This window comes from Anoplopoma fimbria, chromosome 24 (assembly GCF_027596085.1).
Source record: "Anoplopoma fimbria isolate UVic2021 breed Golden Eagle Sablefish chromosome 24, Afim_UVic_2022, whole genome shotgun sequence".
NCBI lineage: Eukaryota > Metazoa > Chordata > Actinopteri > Perciformes > Anoplopomatidae > Anoplopoma > Anoplopoma fimbria.
Window position 1 is genome coordinate 18,377,040 of NC_072472.1, and position 25,190 is coordinate 18,402,229.

General features: G+C 42.5%; 1 protein-coding gene across 1 annotated transcript in view; it reads right to left on the reverse strand.

Moving 5' to 3' along the window:
- Positions 1 to 7,218: 7,218 nt before the first annotated feature.
- LOC129113147 (unconventional myosin-XVIIIa-like) overlaps positions 7,219 to 25,190 on the reverse strand; it is a 57,996-nt gene continuing 40,024 nt past the window's right edge. The window contains exons 25-41 of the mRNA XM_054625308.1: positions 25,079 to 25,190; positions 23,718 to 23,845; positions 23,391 to 23,545; positions 21,929 to 22,052; positions 21,583 to 21,783; positions 21,236 to 21,346; positions 20,326 to 20,430; positions 19,996 to 20,142; positions 19,728 to 19,841; positions 18,753 to 18,869; positions 18,222 to 18,305; positions 15,794 to 15,931; positions 14,713 to 14,898; positions 14,475 to 14,614; positions 13,737 to 13,781; positions 9,206 to 9,328; positions 7,219 to 8,656 (exon numbers count right to left, since the gene is read on the reverse strand). Of these exons, the coding sequence (XP_054481283.1) occupies positions 7,219 to 8,656; positions 9,206 to 9,328; positions 13,737 to 13,781; positions 14,475 to 14,614; positions 14,713 to 14,898; positions 15,794 to 15,931; positions 18,222 to 18,305; positions 18,753 to 18,869; positions 19,728 to 19,841; positions 19,996 to 20,142; positions 20,326 to 20,430; positions 21,236 to 21,346; positions 21,583 to 21,783; positions 21,929 to 22,052; positions 23,391 to 23,545; positions 23,718 to 23,845; positions 25,079 to 25,190 (3,468 nt within the window). The remainder of the gene's footprint in view (positions 8,657 to 9,205; positions 9,329 to 13,736; positions 13,782 to 14,474; positions 14,615 to 14,712; positions 14,899 to 15,793; positions 15,932 to 18,221; positions 18,306 to 18,752; positions 18,870 to 19,727; positions 19,842 to 19,995; positions 20,143 to 20,325; positions 20,431 to 21,235; positions 21,347 to 21,582; positions 21,784 to 21,928; positions 22,053 to 23,390; positions 23,546 to 23,717; positions 23,846 to 25,078) is intronic.

Consider the following 25,190-nt stretch of genomic DNA (forward strand, 5'->3'; position numbering starts at 1 on the left):
TTGAAGTGGGATCTGGACATTCAGGGATCATTAGAAATAAATGTAGCTGCAGAAAAAGCTACTCGGTCGGTTCACAAAATCTGCTGCAAATAGGAATTTTGTTAGTGGTTAAATACTCTCTCGCACCCTCCCATTGTCTAGAGAGTTAAAGGGCTATTCAGCAATCTATCACTCCCATTGATCAGAGTAAGAGGGAAGTGCAGCTACAGCAGCAGCCTCCTACACAAATCTGTCAACCCTCGTCCATGTCAATCCTCCCATCTGTTTGGCCAAGGATTAATGTGGACAATAAAGTTGCATTTAGGCGAGCTAACGAGAAAAAGAAATCCAAGAGATGCAAAATACCGTTGCAATAAAACTGCTCTGTCATGGGCCATTTGGGCTTGAAAACGAAGCGCTTTTTAGGTGTTGCCACATAAATGTGACAAATGATTCTCTCTCATCTGAACTATTCTCCATCACTCAGCAGCTGAACACAAAAGTAGGCCAAACAGTAGGTGGATTTTGAAATTCTAACAGGTGGGTAGGTGTCGTTTGAAAGCCATAAATCTCAGCACGTGGTGGAGGAATCAATTATAATCATTAATCAAATGCACAAAGCACATACATTCTATATTTTGTGCAGTGAAAAAATGCATTTCCTCTTAAAAGTTTCAGCGTAATGCTGCAGAGTGCGGCCTATTACCCTCTGAATTTAGGGACTGTATTCTTTTCTGGCACCACTAGACCTCTTTTGCCATTACATTTTTGATTTTGACAATTTTTACATTTAATTTGTTTTGAAAATAATTCCCATTTGCCGGATGTACAGCATAGACTGCCGTGATTGTGAGACAGAAACAGCATACACAAAAATAGGTCTCCGGAGCGGCTGCGGCACACGAGGTGGAGCGCTCGTCCCGTAACCACAAGGTTGGTGGTTCGAACCCCTCAACAGTCAACATGCCGACACCTAACCCCAAGTTGTTCCCCGGGTGCTTCTTAGCAGCCCACTGCTCCTCCGGGATGGGTTAAATGCAGAGAATTGTAATTTCCCCATTGTGGGACTAATAAAGGATTGATTATTATTATTATTATTATTATTGTCAGGTAAGATAAGAGGACGTTATGTTTTTTATGGTACAATCTTAAAACACTGGGCTGCCACAATGCTCCTGCATCTTCTGTCAATATCTTTACAGGTTTCTAAGTTTGCAGGGCTAAAAACATAATAGCAATGGAACAACAGAAATGAAATCGCACCACAATAAGGGAGCAACTTTCCAACACTTCCCGACTGAGAGAGGCTGGGGGAAGGACTATTTGCGCCCCTTTCAAATCACTCAGATGAAGTGGACTGCTATAGAGAACATCCTAAGTCTTCATTCCCCCTTGCCACACACACACACACACACACACACACACACACACACACACACACACACACACACACACACACACACACACACACACACACACACACACACACACACACACACACACACACACACACACACACACACGGGCAGCAACTCTCCTTTGGCAGGGACACTGAGCACTGAACAGCTCTGAGCACAGCAGGAGACTTTGGCCACCTGCATACTGTGGAGTGGAGATAGAGAGACAAATCCAACACTAAAATTGGTGATAGACACTCCGACATTTCCTTTTTCCACTCCCAAGGATTTCAGCAATTCCTTTTCAAGGTTTAAACTGTGCTTATGTATGAGGAGTGGCATAAGACAAAATAAATCAAAGGTTTCCCATTGCTGTGGGTGCTATAACGGATTCACTTTTATGGTACGGGAAGAGAACAAAAATGGCTTTTATTGTTCCCCAGGTCCTGGCGAAGACCTATGCAAAATGTAAACAATGTTTGAGCCTACCTTTGATCCTCAGTACAAGAGCCAACTACTGTGCAGTGTTCATTAGAGTGGAAATGATATGTGCAAACACAGAGAGGCTCCCATGCAGCACGCTGCTGTGCCTTTACATCTCAGAATTGCAAATGAAGGCAGCTTCCTCACCTGGTCCCTGCAGGCAGTGTCCCAGAGCCTCCAATCAGTGCTTTATTGACAGCAGGTATCCTGCAGAAAACTGGGAGCGCTAATAGTAGAAGATGATGCCTGATAAACACGTGCCCCCCTATAACTGCTCCCCCCTACCCCCGCATATTTTACTGCTTGGCAGCGTGGCCTCCAACCAAGGTCAAAATGTGGAGATGCTCGGCGAACGGAGCAGCTTGTGCAAAAATGAATAAAATAAAAAAAAATGGAACACAGTTTTTTTTAGGACTTAAAAGCTGCATCTTTATCCACACTGGCACCGAGTCTTTTCCGAGGAGACGTGGTTTCCATGAATATATCAAGAAAAGTGCACAATTTTAGACAAATCTCAGATGTAAATTGTTAAAGAAAGGAGGAAATAACATACTCAGTAAGCAAATTAACTGTGTGTGCATAAATGTTAAGACTACTGGCATTCTACATTATTGCACAGGGCAGCTCTGTCCATGAGCAGACTTCCAGTGCAGCAGATGTCTGTGGCCGAACCATTCTGTCTAAATAACAGGGAGGGTGGCACGGTAAACACAGACGTGCTTGGCTTTGTCGAGCTAATGACTTCCTGCTCCAGTGGCTTGTGAAACAGTGTTGGAGCCCAAATAAGTAAAATCGGGAGCAGAATTTAATCTGTCACTCAATGGAAAGCCTTTAAGCAGAAACACCCAGCCACCCACAGGGTGCACGCAAGTGAAGGGAAATTACAGCAAAAGCTCCCTGGAACAGAGTGAAGCACCAGAACAGGTTGTGTACAGGGATGAGGAGGACTACAGATTGGTTGGATAAATAGGGGATCCTTTAAAGCAAAACACGCTGAGTGTGAATGTCAACCAAGGTGGTAATCTAAAACCATCAATCCCTTTGAATCTAGGTAAGCTTGGCCTATGTAGAATAGAGATTGATGTGGGGAGGAAGACTGTGCTTGCTCTCGGGTTTTTGATCCTCCTGAATTCGTCTCAAGCTTGTTTTTGAACTACGTAGCTGTGCAGCACACGTTTTGTTTTTTTTAACAACCCCGTGTGTTGCAAGGTAGCGCAAGCAATTCAGTCTTCCAACGTGTCTGAATTAATCACTCCAATGAATCGTTTGTTTCCTCTGTGGTCTCCTGGGGAAACTGGCTGGGTATGATGAGAAGTTACTCTGGGGTGGATGAGCTAAAATTAATCAAACACATCAATGGGTTGTTTTGCTAAAAAAAAGGAAGAAAAAAAACACCCTGCCTCCTTTATAACCTCATTTTCTCTCACGGCGGTGAATTTGAAACAGAACCCCATCCAAATTATACCTCAGCAATTAGTGAAAGCCAACGTTGATTCTGTAAACAAACATTTATTATCTAAAAAACCCTAAAAAATCACTCATATCACAAATGATCTGTTGAATAATGAATATAGTCAAACCTTTTGAAAAGTGTACAAACTTATTTTACTTATTTGGACCATATGTGTAATGCCAGCCACTCCAACTTGGAGGCCATGAAACTCAAAATGTGTGGGGGTTTTTTCAGTTAAAAAGACTATTTTGAATCACTGACATCAAAGTTTCCTGTGCACCATATTAATATTCATGTGAAGCAAAAAAAGAAAGAAAATAAGACATGAAATGCAGATTAGCCTCTTCTGAGAAGATATGCAAATAGCAAGTCAGACACTTGAAGCTTTTCTTTTGCACAAGGGCAGACAGTCCGGATGCACATATTCCATATATGGTTTCTTATTTAAATCTACCTACATGTGATTTAAATATATTTTAAAATTCTGTAAGGCCAAAAATAGAAATAACTAGCCAGTTTCATGTGTGTCTAGACAGTTAAAAATAAACAAAGGTATTGAAATATGAGAGCAGACTGGTTTTATATTATGTGAATTTTGGGCTGTATTCTAATACAGAGTAGACAGACGGCTGAAAGAGGACAAATAAATTAAGAGTCTGAACAGCCTGGGGATTAAATATCATAATATGAGTGCTCTTTATCATGGCCAGATAACCTCTGACAATCCAAATGTTCTCACATGCAAAATATCACCAGTTTATGAACATTATTTTTGGCACCTTGAAATTGGAAGAAAAGGGTGCTATGATTTTACTGCTTAAACCAATATGAGCAAAAAAAATCCCTTAGTGCAACTCCTGCACCGTACACATGTAACAGAAATATCGAAATTAACATAATTATACTGGAATATCATTCTTCAGAATTCAGCATTATGATATAAAGAAGTCCAGTGTTTGTGCTTTAAAAAAACAAAACATCATGCATCTCTACATCTGAAAGGTTTTGACGGCTCTTGAAAAAAACTAATTTATAATAGCAAGCAAACACATTCCCTTTGAACCTTGAGAAATCTGACACAAGTGGACAAAGCATGGCAGAACCTCAAAGGAGCCAAAGTACTGCGGCATGAAATATGAAATAAGCCTTATCTTAATAAAATACTTATCTCACTAGTTTACAAAAATCTTAATCTATTTGAAAAGCCTGTTCATGTAAATGCTTAGATTACACATATATTATTAAATATCTATGTATACCTTATAAATAGACTTTTAAATCCTTTTCAAACATATGCATCTAACAGCTTGGTTCAGATATACATTTATTTTCCAAAATGCTTTTACTTTGATGTCAGCAATCATGAACTTGCAACAAGAGCCACATGTAAACTTACAGCAATGTATTAAATTGAAAATAGGTTAATTCCTCCCAGGGCCTACAGTCCACATTAATGGGGAGGAGGGGGAAGAGTCTTAATGGCTGGTCAGACCTTCTTGGAGGAGCGTAGCCAGAGTGGGCTTATCTAAATCCTCCATGGCAGAGCTATCTGAAAAGTCAGAGGAGAGTGCAGAGGAGGGCTCATATTTGCATGAAAAGCAACTCTTATAAATGAAGTAGCGGTAGGAAGTTCTTCTGATATAACTTCCCTGTTCTGTATTAACTAACTTATTCAATATGCTGTGTTAGATTAAAACAAAAAAGCACATAGAAGCAGCATCACTTCATCATGTGAATAAGTGAAATATACCACAAAAACAAAAGCCCAGACTAATCAATCTGAGAACAGTGTCAATGCCTCTGGAAGCAGCTGGATTTGGGGATAGAATGGTTCCCCTCCTGTGTGTCTGATGTCACTGAAAGCACGAGGTGACCCGACTCTGGGTTACGATGTGCTCTCTGCTAATGTTCCTTCGCTGCCGCTCTGCCTCGGCGACTGCCTGCCGGAGTCTCTGTCCACCTCATCCTCTTCATCAGATCTGCCGAGACTCGGGTGTCTGCGGCACACAGAAGGGCTGCAGGGGTCAACACACACACACACAGACAAGGCATTATATCACTACATGGCTACTTACTGTAGAGTAACTGTAAGTAAAGGATGTAGACAAGGAAATTTTGGCATTCGGAGAGCAAAACAAAGAAATGTAGGCTGTGAGATTACACTCCCCAGTCAGTAAACAACACATTCCAAAAGGTGTGCTTAACATATGTGCACATTGTCAACATAGTTTTTTTTATTTATATTTTTAAATATATTTTTATTTATATATATATAAAAAAATGCATCGTAAATATTCTTGTTCCACGAACAAACCTGAAACAGTGTTAGTGGGATTAAACTACAGGGGGAAAAAAACACAAGAAACTCTTGTCAATTAACAACATAAATAACAAACAGGAATGCCATGCACAGGCATTGTGAGTCTGACACAATGTTTACATAGTAAATAGTGTGTGCAGTTAATAAAGTAAATGTCAGGCATCAGCATAACTCTATTTTACATTGCTTCTACCAACCACATTTAAGGTCATTTCAAAGCAGGGCTTTACATCCTTAGATCACGTTGTCATGACAACACATGGCATGACAAGCACTCGATGCATTACTCGAATTTCAACTGAAGGGAGATTTCATACATCCACACTGACATGACCACTGCCCTTTAATACACAACCAAAGGAAATTAAGAAATGAAAAAACACTGAAACAAATGAAATGGCCTTTCAATATAATAACTGTTGTATGTATTTTGAGATATTGGTATTTGGAAAGGGCCTAAGTGCTCTGCCATACCAAATGCTGCACGTCAGTGTTGCAAGATGTGTACGATAGTCAAGACAAGCACACCGTATCCCACAGTGAGACATAAGAACGGGTGCTATGAATGAGAACTGAAATGACTTACAGGCGTGTTTATCTGCTGTGAAAGTGACACTTAATTTGAAGGAGGTGTTTTCATCTTTTTTTGGGGGGGGGGTTAGCTGTTGTTGCCTCGTAACTGTATGCTAGAGAGAAGCGTTCTTGGCAAAATGGTAACGTCAAGACATGTTCAAGGACACTTGAAAAAAGATACCCAAGCCCACTGTCCTGCATTTTTTTAATCCACACAGGAGGTAGAGATGCTCAAACTATCAGTAAAAATACTCTCAAAACAGATGAGCTTTTGAAGCTTAGAGCTAGCGTTTTAATTGTGATGCAAAGTGTTCACTTCAAGTAACATCAGCAGCCGTGTCACACCTCTTGGAACTCTTCTCAGTTAACATGTTAAAAGCAATACTTGGTGTCATTTCGGTTTTTTTGCCTAATGGCCAACATCTGTTTGTGCCACAGCCAGACAACCCTCTCTCAACACCGTGGAAGAGCATCAAACACAACGTCAGGAGAGCCACTGAAATCTTTGCAAAATGGGAGCAGGAGAGTAACACTGCTTTACAAGTCTTAAGATCTAGTGTTTCAGTGTGCTGCTCCTGAATAACGTTGAAGCAAGGTAAATCGTCAATAAATTGTAAAACTGATTACGGTTTAAAATGCATCCTCAGCTGTCTATAATGACATTTAAAACTGAAGTAATTGGAGTGTGTCAGTAGTGCAAACTAGGGGGATAACAACAGTACAGTGAATTGGCGACCTTTTTCCAATGAGGACAAATGTTGGCAGGAGCGAAGGACAAACAATCAGTGGCATGCACTAATTAGCCAATGTGACTTTTGAAAAAAAGGTAGCTAGGGCATATGTAGTACAATACAAGTCAGTATTCGTGTATCTAAGTCAGAATAAATACAAAACATTCACACACACACACAGCAAACTGAGTTAGAGCATTCAGTGAGAGATCCCGGATCAGATTCTGTTAAGCCAGGCTCCTGGGTTATTATCACACCGAGCATCACCTTCCACTGACGCCATCAGTCACTGTCGGGCCTGTAGCGGTACTTCATCATCAAGCTCTCCACCTTCTTCTGCTTCTTCTTGGAATCCTTCTTGCCCGATGGCCCCCGCCCTGCAGGCCCCTGCTCGTCATCATCAGATGGTGGCTTCGGGGCCCTTTTGACACTGCTGGAGCTGCGGTAGGAGATGGTCGAGTCGGAGGAGGAGGAGGAGGAGGAGGAGGAAGAGGAGGAGGACGACTTTGAGGAGGAAGAGGAATCCTCTGACTCACTTTGCTTCTTTTTAGATCTCTTCTTGGATTTCTTGCCCTTCTTCCCCCTTGAGCTCTTTCTGCTGTGACGGTCGTCTGAGGAGGATGAGGAGGAGGAGTCGGACGGCGAGATTTTGCTTTTCTTTTCCTTCCGACTGCGGGAGCTGCTGGTGCTCAGGGTGCTGGACGGGCGGTTGCCGTAGTCCAGAGCTGAGCTGGAGGAGGATCGAAGCAGGCCGGATGTGCTGCAGCCGAGCCCCTCGTCCTCCCCCCTCTTCCTACCGTCTTCGCTTCCCGGCCCCTTCTTCTTCTCATCCTCTTCCTCTCCACTCGACTCGTCGAGTTTGCTGCGCTTGAACTTGATGGGTTTAAAGCTCAGCACCTCGTTGATGGCGGCCTCCAAGTCCGGGTCCAAGTAGTTACGGTGGGTGACCGTCTTGATGTCAGATGAATCTGGCAGATTGCCGTCGGAGGAGCGCGGTTGGGCCGGGGTAGAAAAGCTGCGACTGATGGAGCGCGGACTGTAAGAGGACGTTCCCCCTTCAGTGAAAGCCACACTGTGGCCATCGTCGTCGTCGTCGTCATCCACACGCAGGCCGAACTCACTGAGGCCACAGCTGCGGGCGACGGACAGACGAGAGCTGCTGCGTTTGTCGTCTTTCCAGGAGCTGCTGCGATGCAGCGATCGGGGGCTGGAGCGGCTCACGCTGCTGATAGTCGACCGATTGTCGTCATCCATGTCCGTCATGCCCCTCCTGGTGGACATCCTGCTGGGAGCCAACGAGGACACGGTGGAGTCCTTATCGAACTCAGGGCTGCTGCGGGAGGTCCAGCGGGACTCCAGGCCCTTCCTGGCTCTGCTGGTGGCTTCAGAATAGGCCATGGAGATGACGGAGCCTTTGTCGTCCAAGTCTTCCTGCGCCTGGCTCTTCTTCCAATCCTCCTGGAGCCCTCCAGACTTAGACTTAGCTTTGCGAATGGAGGCCTGATCTGGTGTGTCAGGCTGTTCTTTGAGAGTGCTGAACAAGGAGCTGTCATCGCCTGTCCCCCCTATGGAGTCTTTCAGGTTGGAACGCTTCCTGTAGCTTAAGGAACTCATGACAGACACTGATCTGTTCGGCTCTACCTCTCTACCGTCTTTACCTCCGTCATTCATCTTCTCCTTACCCTCTTTTAGCTCCTTGGTATCGGCATTTGCTGAATGTCTAAAAAGGTTATGTAATAAATTGACAAACAGAGACAACCAACAGAAGACGAAAAGAAAAAAAATCAGATCTCTGCATACTTAAGAAATTTGAAATTGTTGCATTCTTTAGTTGTATGCAACATGTGGTAACAGAGACTTTTAGTGCCTTGACAGGATATTACATTTGTCATTTTCATTTTGTCCTTGGGACCAGTCAAGAGTCTATTGCTGTTATGTACAGTATACACCGCAGAAAGTGAGGCAATCTCCCAGTGAGGAGATCTATCTCACTGTGGCAGGGGCGTCATTAAGCAGCCGTGCCAACTGGCCACGGGCCACTTCAATAAATTTGACAGCAGCCGCTTCCTCGTTCCGCCTCCTGTCATTAGAGGGATTACTGGGAGAGAGAGACGACGCCTAATCACATGAAATACCCATCCTTCTGTTGCAAACTGCCACAGGTAATACCGGGCCTTTTTTTTTTAAGGCCGAGCTACATTTATCACAGTGTCACCACCGGGGACGTACATTGTTATCTGTCGTGATGCACAATGATTTGGATACTGACCTGGTGCTCTTCAGACTCCCCTCATCTGACAGGGTCTTGGTGGAGCCTTTGTTCTTCGAGAGCCAAGACTTAACCCCGTCCACGCGGTCCTCCACCTCGGAATCGGTTTCTGTCTCATCACCACTGTGGAGAAACAGAATCAGCTCGAGTTTGACTCCAACGCAACACAGCAAAAATATTCAACATAACAAGTCGTTTTTTACATTTTTCCTAACTCATTTAAATACCTTCTTGATAATACGAAAATAAACTGCCTTAATTTGCCTTGTGCAACAATTTAGAATAAATTTGGGCAGATTTTCAGACAATAAATTAGACAAATGACTTGTTATGTGAATATTCTCTGCAGTCTAACATCACTGGAATAACACAGGCAAAATAATGGTTAGTTTTCACACATCACGTGTGAAAACTAACCATTATTAGCGTTTTGTTAGTAATGTTAGTAATGTTACAGTTGTACTCCTTCTCTTATCATATTAAAAAGGTCAGTATGATGCAGTGCAATCCAGACAAGCATGATTATGTGATACAATAATAACACAATCAAGATGTTTTTGTGACAGAACGTCCCTCAGACACAGATGAGTGATCCAGGCGGAATGTGGATGAAGCTGTTGGAGGCATAATTAACTTGTTTGGTTGGTTCTGGGCTGCTAGCATCTGTGTGGCATGTCACCTGCTCCTGGTGATTGTTATTGGAGCGAGACGGCCCCCGCGGGCACTACGCTTGACATAACAATCAATATACAGAGACCTGTCGATCCCGATGAAAAAGCTTGGTAGATCCCACCTGGATAAGGTCAGGCCTCATTCATTTTAAATTTAAAATCCAGGGTGAATTTTCGAAATTATGCATCCCATTATTCGAGGGGGTTAATGTGACAGGATGTGGTGAAGAAGAGGAGGGCAGAGTGGCGTAACCTCTACGTCAATACTGCGGTCATGGTCGAAATGTTATCCTCCATTTGTTTGAGGACACTCTGCTTTGGACTTCGCTGTCCTTGGTTACATGATGTGTGAAAATGAGTTTTCACATTCAGAGAGACAGGTGAAATATTGCGCGGCGACACATATGTTCTGAAGGCCTAAACCATGTCCGACTTGTGCGAAAATTTTCCATTGTTTCGTTTTCTGTGATCAGAGCAGGAAAATGGAGTGTATATTAAAACACACTGTAGCAGTGCGAACAGTGGGGATGATGACAGGGCTTTGAGAGAGGAGCTGCAATTTTCAATCCCAGATCTTCATTCTCGGACAAGCTTTTCTATCTGAGCCTCGGGTCATGTTGCAGAATGTTTGAAGAAAAAAGATATACTTCTAAGGAGCAAAACCCAATATTCAAAGAGCTGTGAGATGACAGCCAGACTGCAGAGCTCTATCATTTGTCCACATATCCATCTATGTAGGTCTCCCAGTGAACAGCGTACCATTTCCTTTGTCACCAAGCTTTGTGTCACGCATTCAGTCATGTGTCCTCTCTGCTCCCTTCTTTTTTTTCTGCCTAAAAGCTATTCTTTTTTTTTCTTACACAAGAGAGGTGGTGACGGTGCCAGTGTTGTGTGAGCATTGTGAGGGAGAAAGCAGAGACATGAAGAAGCCTCGGATTCTTGGACTGAATAGTATTCAGGCCTTCAAAATTTCTAAGAGTATTAAGAAATTTAACTTTCTCATCATCTAACCTTACAGGCCCGACTTTCTAGCGTAGAAGGGTAATGGTGATTCCAGAGAGACTTAACGGCCTGATTCTATTATTTTCTATATGAAAACCTTAAGTGTGAAAGGAGCTTCAAGCGGCAGCCAAAACATTGAGTCCAATTTCAGCTATTATATCACCCCTGCATACTAAATGCAAGTGATGAACGCCCACCACAACTAGATAATAGGTTCATTGATGACACCTGCTGCCAATTTGTCATCTCTGTGATACTGTGACTTTTTTTAACATGATATATCACACAACAAAACGCTGAAACCAGGCAACAGCAAAATCATCTCCCTCTTCCCACACACACACAAAATAAAAGGTGGCTTGCAATTGAGTGCTGTGCAAATGGTGTCACAAGTGATTTGTCCGACGCCCTGCACTACTAGCTAACCAGTCCTGAGGCTCGCAGATACAAACAAGCCCCAAGAATTTAGAAGTGAACATTGATAGCTTCTGACAATTGGCCAGCACTGGTTGTAAATCTTTGTCACAAATGCTTACGCTCAGCATCAAATCTCGTTAGCTTGGTTCTATCGGTTTAGCACTTGTGGTACCAACACCAAGTATATGCTAAACATTAGCTAATTATTTATTCATAAAATAGAGCATAAGGCCTCAATTTAGGTAAAAAAAAAAGAATGTGCACACTCTGTGATGTGATTCATCTAATATTCAAGGAAAATAAGCACTAAAGGTGAAAAAAACAACTTATGAAAGCATATTTTGCACTGCATAGTCCTATATTATTTGTAATCCCTGTACTTTAACATAGCCTGCTGCAGTCCGTAAGGGGAACTGATATCATCTCCCCCTACAATAATAATAATCCAGCTATTGTAACTTCTGTTTTTTGAAGCATTGAGTACAAAAACATAATGAATAGTAATGTAAATCATCTGGAAAATCCACTTCATAATTATAAAAAAATCACGTCCTCCATTATTGTTCACCCATGCTGCTAATGCAATGATGTCGAAGGAGGGATAAAAAGCCAATTAAATAACATGGAAAAGCACAATAAGAAAAGCAGTGCGTTGTTACATGCGGGTTGTTTGATGAAAAACGGTGGTTAAAAGAAAGAAATGCATATAAAGACCGCAATGTCATGTCTCTGTGAAGAGGCAATCAGAGGTTAAAGCGGGAAATTATGGACGGGCACATCCGCCACAAACTGAAGACTACATTTCTTCACTCCGCTCTAATGAAGGTTTAAATTATGTAACATGCCACAAAGATTCCTTTCACTGCGTTAAAAATCTGAAAGAAAATGTAATTCAGTCAGTCAAAAGAACTTAATTAGCATTCACAATCAATGACTACACATTTTACAAGCAAGACAAGGTGAACATTTGTATTTAAAGTTAAATGTTTCACAGCGCTATGAAATGAGATTGAATTAGTGGAGTATCTACACGAGTGCATGGAAACGTACAGCCGAGCTTCTGGGCGTAATCTTTTCAGTGGTACACTGTGCCGTCTCTTTTCTTGCAACACTTGCTGACTGTGCAGCTGTGGACAGACAGCCGGGCTGCAATCATTTCACAGTCAAAAGCGTTGCTCACACAGTCACACTTAAGGTCTTCCAGAGCACATGTCAGTTTCTCCCCCCACACTTAGTTTGTGTACAGGGCACAAGAAAGATCATTTTCTCGTGACATACTTTAAAAAATATATATAGAATCTCTATTGGGAAAAGGTTCCCTCTATATGTTTTCACATGCCCATATTCCCTACATTTTTTACAGCAATCACTGTTGTCAGGCTGAGTCAGCCCAGCTGTGACTCGTTGGCCACCTGCGTCCATGCAGTGGTTCAGTCCAATTAGGGAGGGGCCAGGAGGAGTGTATAAAGCCACTCAGGCATTGATTGTGGGAGAGATTTTGTTGATTTTTATTTCTACAGACAAATCTCAGTCCATGTTCATTTCTCATCTTTAAACTGAAAGAAACAGAATAAATAATTGTAGAGGAGTAGAAAAAATTACTACAATATCGAGGTAATACTAAGGCCAAAATAAGAAAAAAAATCAGCAGCTTAAATCAATTCATCCTAATTTAAGAGATTTTATGTCAAGCTACTGTCAAGCAACTGATGTTGGAAATATGTTCACATATTCTATTTTGTTATTCACATGAACGTATAATAAAAAGAAAATAGCGTGCAGTGATCCTGTAGAAACTCAGTGAGAGGTGGGCTTGTTGCATGTGCTTTGGAAAACCCACCTTGGAGCAGAAGATGGGTAAAAATCAGAACAAATGCGTGATGAAGGTGTATGATGAGGCTGCAAACGTCTGATAGAACACTATCCATGGAGACAATAATACAGTATTACCTCAGGTCTGTAACACTTTGCTGTTTTTCAATTGTCTACAGCAGTGAGACTCACTTAGAGGAGAATACCGGTGTCGTCTATTTACTATTCTAGCTCACGCTTCCTCTTACATTCTGCAAAGTGTTCTGTGTGCCATCAGATTTTACAAACAACTTTTGAAGGCAGAAAAACAAGCCCTGAAACCTCTGACGAGGCCGTCTGTGTACAGACACCTCCGGACTCCTGGCACAAAATAAAATGGAACTAAATGAAACACCGGGGCCATCCTTTAAGCTTAGCTTTTATCTGAGATGTAAACCACAGACACCGCTTTCCATTCTATTTAAAGTGACTTCTCCTCGCGGTGTTGTTGTGAACAACACACACCGAGAAGCTAAGGAATACTGCATTGTTCTCCCTTGTGGTTGAAAACTGGTGAGAAAAAACAAAAACACAACAACTTGCAAACAACCATTATGACGGAAACAAAGGATGCATTTTTCCATTCTCACGTTTTGTTCTTTCTTTTCTGATATTTTGTCACCGTGTCTTGCAAACTGGCAGAAGTGTGGAAAACACCAAAAGGGGAACAAGGAGAAAAAAAAGGAGAGAGGGTGAGATACACAAACAACGGTGCAAAAAAACAACCCGCAGAGATAACAGCAAATAAATAGTTTTACATTTACACATGCACATGAAATAACCATCCATTGGAAAGCAGTGACTCGGCCTCCTTTCTCAAACAGAGCTGGCGTGTGTAATGTTTTCCCTTTTTTTCTTAGAGGTCTGTATTACTGCAGTCAGTGTTTACCTCAGTGGGCTCAGAGCTAGCATAACCCCTCAACCCCTCTGCAAAGAGGGAAGGAGTAACCAAACAGGGGAAAACCAGCGCCGAGACAAAAGATCAGAAGCAGGGAGCCGAACGAAACCATGTGAGAGGTATTTGGAGAACAGACAAAGTGTAGTATGACTCACACAGTACTAAAGAGGTTAGACTGAGCTGGTGTAGGAATATGTGGAAATAGATGAGGGGGAAAAGATACAAAATGTGATTGACAGGCTGTTCCAAATTATAAAAAAATGAATAGCAGTTCACATTTTATCTGTTTCTTGCAGCAACATGACTTCCGATTGGTTCTCTACGGTAGCTTCAGCACAGTATCCCCTAATGTACCAAGCACACATTACAAAGCTACCGAAGCAAAGGCAATTATGTTTTCCTCTTTAGAAGGCTAAGAGCTGGGCTGTACCTGTTGATTAAGTCGTCATTGTCATCACTCTCCATCTCGTCCTCTATGGCAGCCTGCAGGTCACCTATCCTCTTGAAGGCCAGCTTAAGGTCCACTTGTAGGCTCTGATTTGCCGCCTCTAAGCTCTGGATGTCCATTTCCTGGTGAATGGATAACAGCACAGAAGAACCACGGTTACCTCTTCCTAGTGTGAGCGCCGCTGAATCGTATCACGTCTCCCAGCACACGGTAGCCTTACCAGCTCGTGCCTCTTCCGGCTCGCCTCAGCCTCCTTCTTGGACAGCTCTCCCATTTCTTCTTTCATGTCCCTTATCTGCCTCTGCATTCGCTTATTCTGGTCCTTCTCCCTGTTTTCCGCAGCGATGCGTTGGTTTTTCTCCTCTGTCAACTTTTCCAGGTTCTCCTTTAGACGACCCACCAGACTCTGGGGAGGATTCCAAGTGAACAAATATGAACTCCTTTGTTCTGTATTTACCCTTAAATGTATGTTCCTAGCTCACAAGCCCCATCCTATCAACATCATTAAAATACAAGGACTACTGAATTAAGGATAGCAACAATGTTAACTTGTTTTCTTCTCAAAACATAATTAGTTGTGTCATTTTAGTCATCTGGAAAGACAAAGAGATTATTATTATTTTAGGAAAGGTAGAGTTAATCTGTTTACAAGTTGTAGCTTTTATCAATCCACATTATTACTCATAAGATTATGTACCATCCTTTCATTTATTTGTGTTTATATTTATATGGTGAAAGAAAACAGGGCCATTTTGAACCCAACATAAATTAATTGAAAACCCGCAATCAATACAAGTAGATAAAGACCAAAATAAAGGTTGAAAAAATGTATTTCAAATTTAGATCTGTATGTTTGTGTCTATATCATTCAAAATGAGTGGGTGACATGGCAGAAACAAACTCAAACAATAAATAGTTCTATCTATAAAGCTGCATTATGTTACCCCAATATATTCGTATTTCCGAAAAGGAATAATACAATTATAGACAGAAAACAATGATGTGAAGTCATTTAGAAAAAATTGATTGACAAAGTAATGAAAAAGATAAATAAAGCACCGGTGAGATATGACAGAGTATACCTCTGGGGTCGTGTGAGGATTAAAAACACAAAAGTTTTGAGCACGGCACTTTTCTCAATTATGATTTGAAACATTCATTCCCTAGTGGATGCTTTTCTTAACCAGACTCCAAAATATGGAGCTATGCAAAAGGACCATTCCTTTATTTTATAAAATCTCCAGCTCTTGATTAATACCAAACTTGCGTGTATAAGTACACACAGCCCATCTTTCTCTCACCTCCAAGCGTTTGATCTGTGTCCTCTCGTACTCCAGCTTGGTCTCCAGCTCACGGATCTTGGCCTCCTGACGACACACAAGAGACTTTTCCACCATGGACTGTTCTTGGAACTCCAGCTGGCTCTGCAGCGAATGAATCTGGAGGAGACACACACACACAAAACACACACACGTAAACACACACACAATTACTCCCTAAGGACTAGCGCCGACTGCACACCTCTCTCTTGATCTCAGCGTTTCCACTTCCTCTTAAGTAAGGACCTGGGAATACTTTGCGCTGATGCAATGTGTATGTATTAAAACTAAATTAATGTTCACTTTTTCAACCTTTTTTTTTAATGCAAATTTAATCAATCTTGGTAGATGTAAATATGGTGCATCCAGCTTGAATAATGAGCCCCCCCAATCTGAGCACAAATGGTCAAAAGAAGAGCTCAGGGTTCAGGGCTGAGTAGCACCGAGTCACAGTAATTTCACAGGCTTTGGGGAAAGAGCACAGCTTCATGTAAAGCACGTTTGTTCCATCTGAATCGTTTTCTCATGACTGATAAAAGGAGGAAAGATACGTTACAACAAAAAAACGGCCCAAAAGGCAGCATGGCACCTAATGGGGGACTTTGCATCTGAGACAAGGTGGATTCGGAGTTTCTCTTTGATATTACTAAAGGAGCTAGAGTCCCCTCCTACTGGGGACGAGATAACCACTTCAAGGTCAGATACTTTAGATGGCTATCGCCGCACATTTTCCAACAATGGCTTGCAGCCTGCTGTGGGTCTCCTAATGTAGCCAACAATATTCTGATGGGTGGGTTTGCATACAACTAAGTGGACCAAAGCTTTGGCACGCATTTAGCTTAATCTAATAGAAACGGGGCTGGATAGAGCTCAATTCTGTCCTTTAGTGGAATTATATTTAAACATATTCTGTTCCAGGGCAGGTGGTTTGATTTGTTTAGTAGCTGCATGTCAACACTTAAAGGAAGCCGCCCGCTGAGAGTCCAGTCACTCTGAGCCTGAGCCTGTGTAATGTGCAGGCAAACAGAGCACTAGATTGCCATATTCTAGGTCAATTCAGCTTTGATAGCCCAGAGGAAATTCATTTTGGAAAGAAAAGCGTCACAGAGGTTATCCTGTGAAAAAACACTGTTATTATTAAAACACTGTTATTATAAAAGCACTATTATCAACATAGGCATGAATCAGGTGCATTAACCTTTTTGCCACATGAATACACATTTATGCTGAGCTTCAATCATTTAGCTGACGACTCAAGCACGGAATACAACAACAAACCAATCGGCCCAAAATCATGCTATATCAGACGAGGTTTTATGACCACCATGTTATTCAAATGTTAAGCTTTTAAAGAGTGAGCTGTATGCCACTTGTGCCATATGCTAACATGCTCATAATGAACATTCTGTTTAGCAGGTTCAATGTTTTCAAAGGCTGTGTTAGAATGCAAACAGTGGCATTTTAGCGCTCAACAGTCATTTAGCAGACGCTTTTATCCAAAGCAACTTACAATCAGTAGCTCAAAGCTTATATTACATATCATTACATATCATTCACGCACTGATGACAGGGCTACCATGCAAGGTCAGCCCCATCAGACTCTAACTAACATTCATACAACATCCAGGCCACACCGATGGCAAAGCCTTCGGGAGCAACTTGGGGTTAAGTGTCTTGCCCAAGGACACATCGCCTGCCAAAGCCGGGTATCGAGCCGCCGATTCTCTGAATGGAGAACGACCCTGCTCTCCACTGCGCCAGCCGCCCTCTGGCCGATACAAAAGTCACAGGGCAGCAGTTTGACATTTTGTGTATGACTCAGCTGTGCGCATCTGTTGTGAGGGACTTTTTTATGTTTGAAAGTAAAATGGCATTTTCATTGTATTCTGTTTGTATACGAGTACAGCAACAAGGTTTTGCTTTTGTGTCAATTTCTTTTATCACAACAATAGTTAAGACATCCGATGATTGCCGCCTTCTTATTTCCTTGAGAATTTTCTTATTTTCAAAAAAAAATGTTGCATCTGCAAACGAAGAAAGACCAGCGATAAGAGAAATCACTGAGACAGAAGCTGCTGCACCAAATTTGATAGAGTTTCAAAGGACCAGAATGAGTGCTTTCACTTTATCTAATTGGTTAAACCATGGTGACAATCTGCCAATTGTATGTACATGACCCTTCCTTTAAGCGTGAGTACTGAGAGGCAAAAGAACAATTTCTCTCCTTGACTTTAAATGTTCACTGATTCCTACTATTTAAATGCAAATTGCAATGCGATTTCTGAAAAAGCTGCCACAGAAACAGAGCATTTTTTATTTTTTTTTGGGTTACAACAATCTGAGAGAAGTGTTGAGGCAGCAGGCGGGTTCCTGGCAGGCAGCTGTAGTGCTTTTGAATACTTCCTTGTACCTTTTCTTGGATCTCCTGCTTCTCCTTTGTGGCCTCTTCCAGCTGGGCCTGCAGGTCACTGATCTGGCTCAAGTCCCTGGCAGACTAGTGCACACACACACACACACACAATAGTCAGATAATTAGTGTGTGTGAGAGAGAGGACGTTTGTGTCAATGAATGTATCAATTATCTGAAAAAAGAACATCCCCTTTAATGTAAATGGTTAATGACCGTAATACTTCTGTGCCAAATCATTTGTCATGTGATCTGCTGCAGAACAGCTTGCGTCGCCCTGATAGCAGAGCGCACACTGTGTTTAGAGGGGAACATGTCCTCCAAACCTCAAAGCCAGTCTACTTACATGCAGAAAAAGAACAGAACATTAATGTGGATGTTAAAGACTTTACACCACCACTTCTCAAACTAGGTACGAGTAATGAGAGGGATCACGCAGTTTTGGTCTGATTTTGGTCGGAGCTTTGATAACAAAAGAAATTCATATTTGCAAGGCTCTCGAACTGCTCACCGAGGTGTTGCATGTCGGGTTACCTGGGCAACTGCAGCTTTGTGTTTCTTCATCAGCTCATTCATGTCCTCCTGATCCTCCTCCATACGAGACTGCAGGTCATTCTTCTCTCTCTGCAGACGGCTGACCTGCTCCTCCAACTGAAAGGAGAAAATGAAGAGGAGGAAAACACACACATTTTAGTATAGAACGACAGGGCTTATTCATGAGCTGTTGAATAGGATAAATGGTCATTAGCTGGCCAGGCCGCGGCAGTCTTCAAATCTCAGCTGATGGCAGTGAAACGCAATCTGGACGGCTGAGGGATGAGACCAATTGGAAATAATCAATTGGCTCATTTAGGCAGGGAAAAGTGCAGCCAGTGCAGCATATTGGCGACGTCCTATTTAGAGTTCATCCTCTGTGATTGGGGGTTGAATCGGGGTGCTGGGGGGGGGGGTTGGACTCAGACCCTCAATATGCATTCTCTGATCTGAGACATTTACAGGACCTTTCCTTGCCATAAATGCAGCAATTAACAAGCAAAGCACCGGCACCACAGCACTCTGTGTGCGCCATCCCCAGAGACACAAACATCCTCAGTCTACGAGTCTGACATGCAGACGGTACTCTCATGAGACAGCCATTAATGAGCAGATGGAGAGAGGAAAAAAAAACATTCGACAAAGCTAATTTATCCATTAGGGCAAAAACGCTGAAATCAGATATAAGCCAAAGGGCATTTATTATTTTAATATGCCACCATGGATTTATGATGCATGCATATTAATGTTTTGAGCCCTGCTGTATTTTTTTAAGAGTGAACGCTAGTGAGGAAAAGGCCCTAAATTAATTAAACATCATTGGGTGTTTTGCGCATCAAAGTATCTGTTACCGCATTGTGAGATGAAAAAATGGGCGGGTCTAATTCATTGTCAACTGATTTCCATTCAAGCTTACTGGAGTGAATATTTGAAACTCAATTTGTGCAGTTCCACTCTATGGATGTGAAAACTTACCGACATCTTAGTTTTGACCACATCCTCCATTTGGATATGCAAGTCTTCTATTTCAATCTCCATGCTCTTTCGAGCCTTCACTGCTGCCGCTGAAGTGAACTCTGACTCCTCCAGCTGTGAGAAACAGGAGGGAGGAAAAGGTACCCGCAAGGAGGTGAGGGACAAACATTAATAGGCCAAGATCAAGGAGCTATCACGGATACTGCAGAGGAAACCAGGATTTATCAACCGTGTGAGGCACAGCAAAGTGTTCAACAGGGTGGCGTACTTGATTTTTGAGCTGGGCGATCTCCCTCTTGCTGGGGGCGTTACTCTTCATGTGGTCCAGCATTATCTGTGCATCAGCCAGAAGGACTTTGGTTCTCTTCAGGTCTTTCTTCAGCCTCTTCTCAGTCTCCACATCCCTCTGGCTCACCTGAATCACAAAACACACCTTTTTCTAGCCAGTATTGTTAGGAACTCTCTGTGTTTCTATCCGCCCTCTTAAGTCCCACGGCACCTCTCCAGACTCCAAAGCGGTTATCTTTCCAATCAAAAAGAAGTGGAGAAAGCTAAAATCGTGCACACACAGCCGACAGAGGCGGAGTGATGGAGGTACCTGGTCCTGGGCGCTCAGCAGTTTGGACTCCAGCTCTCGCCTCTCGCGCAACACTTTCTGCTTGTCTTCGTACTCCTCCTCCAGCTGCACCTCCATCTGTTTCAGCTGCAGGACACGGGAACAGAGTGTCAGGATGCACAAACAGATGATCAGTGATAAACAAAGTCAGACATAACACACCATCCACCATCCTGTTAGACATGGCTGCTCTCGCACGACAAAGACAAATGGATTCCCCCCCCCGAGCAGATCTGCTAGCCTGTAGATCCGTCAACTTTGAAAATGAGATATTTTAGTTTTCATTTTAATATATATTATATTCCTTTATTGATCCCCATGGGGGAAATTCAAGTGTTGCAGCAGCTCAACTACACAGACACAGACAATAAATACACATACTATACAACTACACAGACAATAAATACTATACATTAAATACATACTATACACAGACAATAAATACACATACTATACAACTACACAGACAATAAATACACATACTATACAACTACACAGACAATAACTACACATACTATACAACTACACAGACACAGACAATAAATACACATACTATACAACAAAATAAAGATAGAACAGGAATAAAAATGTACAGTATATCCACAGGGGCGCCTGGTCAGCATATACAAATACAAAGCACTATTTGTCCTCTAAGATGCATTTGTTTTGTTATTAATATTCATGTACTGTGTTGGAAGTACGATTTTTTGTTAATGTCCTTTAAAATTATAATATTTATACTGCTCTGATGAATACAGCATATTTGTGATTACAAATATGTGTTTCTCAGTGCTGCCTTGACCGGGCGCGATCAACAGTCAGTTCAAGGAAGAGAGGCTATGTGTAGAAAAAAATGTACACATGTGTAAGCGTGAGAATGAGCAGCACCCACCTTCTTACTGCAGGAATGCCTGATCTCCTCCACCTCTTCATCCTTACTCTCAATATCTTTAGAGTGGGTCTGCCGCTGCCTCTCCATCTCCATCTCAAGCCGCAGCTTAGCCTGAGTGCATGATGGGGACACACACATACATCAGACACGAAGAAGAAAAAAAAAAATGAAAATAATTGAAAATTAGATTTCTACCATGTCACAAATGAGAGGCTCTAATTAAATTAGTTATTAAATAAAACATGTTGGTACTTTTGAAGGCACTTTTGAAACACTGAATAACGTGATATAAGCAGCTTTTAAGCAATAGAAACTCAAGTATTTCACCATACTGCGTCACCCTTTACCTGCTCCAGCATCTGGATGGTTCCAGCCTGTTCGTCCAGCTCCTCCTCCTGGTCTTTCACCTTGGCCTCGAGGTCGCGAAGTTGCTTCTTGACCTTGGCCAGCGAGGCTTCATCCTTCGACTCCTGGGAGGACAGATCCTGTAGCTCTGCCTCCAGCTGCTGCACCTTCATATTCACGGCGCACAATTCATTGTCCTTGTCCTGCAGGCGGAAGAGATACATCAAAAACGCACCTCTGGACCAGCCCAGTTATGTCAAATAGAGAGCGGAGAGACCAGACGTGTGGTCCCTGAGAGAGGACATCCGAGTACGTTTGAAGTGTGTAGTGTGGTGTAAAGTAGCTTACCTGCAGCTGCTGGCGGAGGTTAAACATCTCTCCAGTCATTAAGTCTTTCTCTCGAGCCAGCTTCTCCCTCTGGCTCCTTTCTCTTTGTACCTCCGCCTGAGCCTGGTTCTGCTCCAGGTCAAATCTGGAACACACATACACACACACACGCATGAATAAACCTCTCAGCAAAATGGTATTTGTACATGAGACTAGGGTTCCAAAGGGAGGAAAAGTTGAGCATAATAGTAAACGGTATATCTATAATTACACAAAGTGCTAATAAGTGCCAATTGGGCGGCATCATCTGGGCCTGAAAAGTGTAGGAAAAGCTCAAGTAGCTTAACATTGCATTCTTGATAATGGCCAGGAGGGGGCGACTCTTCTGGCTGTGAAAATAAATCTGGATGTGTAAAAGTCCAGGAGAATGTGACCCTACTTCTAACTTGTTTTATAACCTCAGTAGACATTTTAACATACGTTAATAGTCTCATCACTAGTTTGATGACTTATTTAATACATCATGATGTAAATACTGGTCTCATTTAGAGTGAAATAGATGATAAAGCAGCGTTTGCTTTAGGGCGTGGCTACCTTGTGACTGACAGGTTGATACCATGGCAATGTCTGGTCTAATTTTTTTGGGTGCCTAAAAATGTCTTATTCAGTGTTCGGTTGCTCTTAGTTCCACCCTCTTATGTCACTCCTGGTTGCTAAAAAACAAGATGGCGACGGCAAAAATGCAAAACTCAAGGTTTCAAAATGGCAGTCCACAAACCAATGGGAGACGTCACGGTGACTCTGTCCACTTCTTATATACAGTCTATGGTGCCAATTCGCAGATGGCTACAGCAGATGTAGTAGATACAACTGGTACATTAAGTAATTTATCATCATAAATTGTCATTCAATATCTAACCCTAACTCCTGCTTCTTAGGAGATTTTGTGGCTATGAGGTTATCATGGACACAGAGCCCAACATCAGTTCAGCGCTACCTCTATTTCAGGCTCAACTGTTTTCCACGGCCGTTCGCCATCAATTCACAATTGGGCTGTAATAATGTGCAAAATGTTTTCTTCTGTTGTCTGGGGCAGAAACACTTATGGTTAGTGAACTTAACAGCTAAGTGTTTCATGCTGTCAGCTCGTTGTAATTCCCTGTTTTTCTCTCTGAAGCGCAGCTGAAAATAATTTCACCCACAGAGCATCTTCAATTAGCCACAGGGGAGAGATCACATTCTGCCACAGCGGTAGCTTCTCAAGTGCTTAAAGTGTGAGTCATTTTCTCAGCTAATGCAATTCCACAGATTACAGAACATCTCAGTCAAATTAAAGGAAACGTTAGTGTTGCTGCAGGTTGGGTCAGTGAGTCTGCGCCTGGCCTTTCAAGGAGAAAAGAGCAATATGTTCTCCGTAACTTGTGTTTGTGAAAGAAATAAAGACAGATAGATAGAATAGCCAGAAAAAGAAACTGCAACTGACTTCCTCTGCTTCTTCTCCAGATCATGGTTGCGACTGTGCAGGCCCTCCAGGTGAAGCTTGGTGTCCTGCAGCTCTGCCGTCAGTTTCTGGCACTTCTTCTTCAGCTGCTGCACAGAGCGCTGCACATCCTCATTATCCGTCTGCAAATCAGCCAGCTGCAGCGTGCACACCAACAAACACATGTAAACAAACACACCACATTTCTATTATTCTTTATAATATTTAAATGCCACATTTATATAACTGGCAACAAGTGTGTGGTAACCAAGCATTATAATAAACTTTATTTGTTCAGTGGTTTATGATTATAAAAAAATTGTTTCTTGCCCTTCTCTCGAGATGTCTTTTGCTCTGCTGCTCTGTGTCCAGCTTCTCATCAAACTCCTGCTGGAGTTTCTTTTTGGTGAAGTCCATTTCACGAATGGCTCGGTTGTATTTTATCCGCCACTCGCCTCCTGGAGGGAAGACATACAATTCATAAAATGTCTGTGTGACATTTGGGTGTCTACTTCCTTTGATGCAGGCCTAGCGGGGTATACAGACGAAAAAAAGGCTCAAAAGCTCAGTGATGATGGATGCTGTGGATTATGGAGTGCACTGCACTGCCTGTGATGGTTATCAGATTCAAGAACCGAAATAATATAATCTTTCAGCAAAAAATAAAAAGCGTTTCATCAAATCCCGACCTTACTTTAGGTCGAAAATTTCGACAGAAAACTACAAAGCAGCCTTTGAGTTTCAGCTTTAATCTTGGATAAACCTGAGGTAGGAATTCAGAGCACACCACAATACTAGTTAGAGAACGACATGTCTAAGTGGCACTTTCCACAGTTCTTAGCCGACCCTAATTCTGGAGCTGTCACAGGCTATCAGAACCATAACAGCGGCCAGTCAGATATTCAGGTTCAGGTTCATTTCCAAGCCTTATCATTTTAGAGGCTGTCCATTTCTCCTTCACATACCAACACCGGCTCCTCCATCAGTGCTGCTCATTAGCATATATATAGCATAATGACAACTTGCAGGGCCACCGGCTCTGATCCCAACGATTATTTTCTCATTCATCGAAGAATTCTGATATGCTCTGTAATGGCTTGTCTGCCGAGGTGGGTTGAAGGGGGGGTGGGAACTCAGAGAGAGCATAAAAAAAAAAGTCTCATGGACAATATGCTCTCAGCGGGAGCTCTGTTACCCAGCAGGTGCAGACCAATCAGCAACAGGCATTAGTTGTAGCCCTGGGATCGAACATCTTAATCCCCTAGCGGTAAATCCCAAACTTGGGAAATATACTTAATAGCATTATGCGAGATGTGACCAAGTCTCGCTGCCATGGCTCCCGCTGAAACAGTCGAACAAAGCCGCTAATTCCCGCAGCTACAATTAGTATAGGGGAGATTTTTTAAACAGTGCACGTAGCGCTGGTATGAGCGCTCAGTAAATTATGCTTTTGCCCTGAGCTGACATGCCCATTAGGGAGGTCTTGGCAAGCTGCTGCAAATGTCACAAAGGCCAATTAATTAAGGAATTGAAAACAAATGTTTAAAAAACACTGATGACCGAGATAGTGATTACAGGGAGGAAAAAGTTTGTTTCCTCCTCAATTGTTTCAAATTTAAACGCACAGATAGATGACAGTCTCTGGTGTAAGCTGTGAATGAGCATTAGCAGTTCATAGCTCAACTGACCACCATCGTCGTCATCATCCATCTCGCCGTTGAGGTCTGACGTTTTCATGAGCCGAGCTTCCATCACCTCCATCTCCTGTGATTCCAACTGTTTCTTCATGGCGTCAAACTTGGC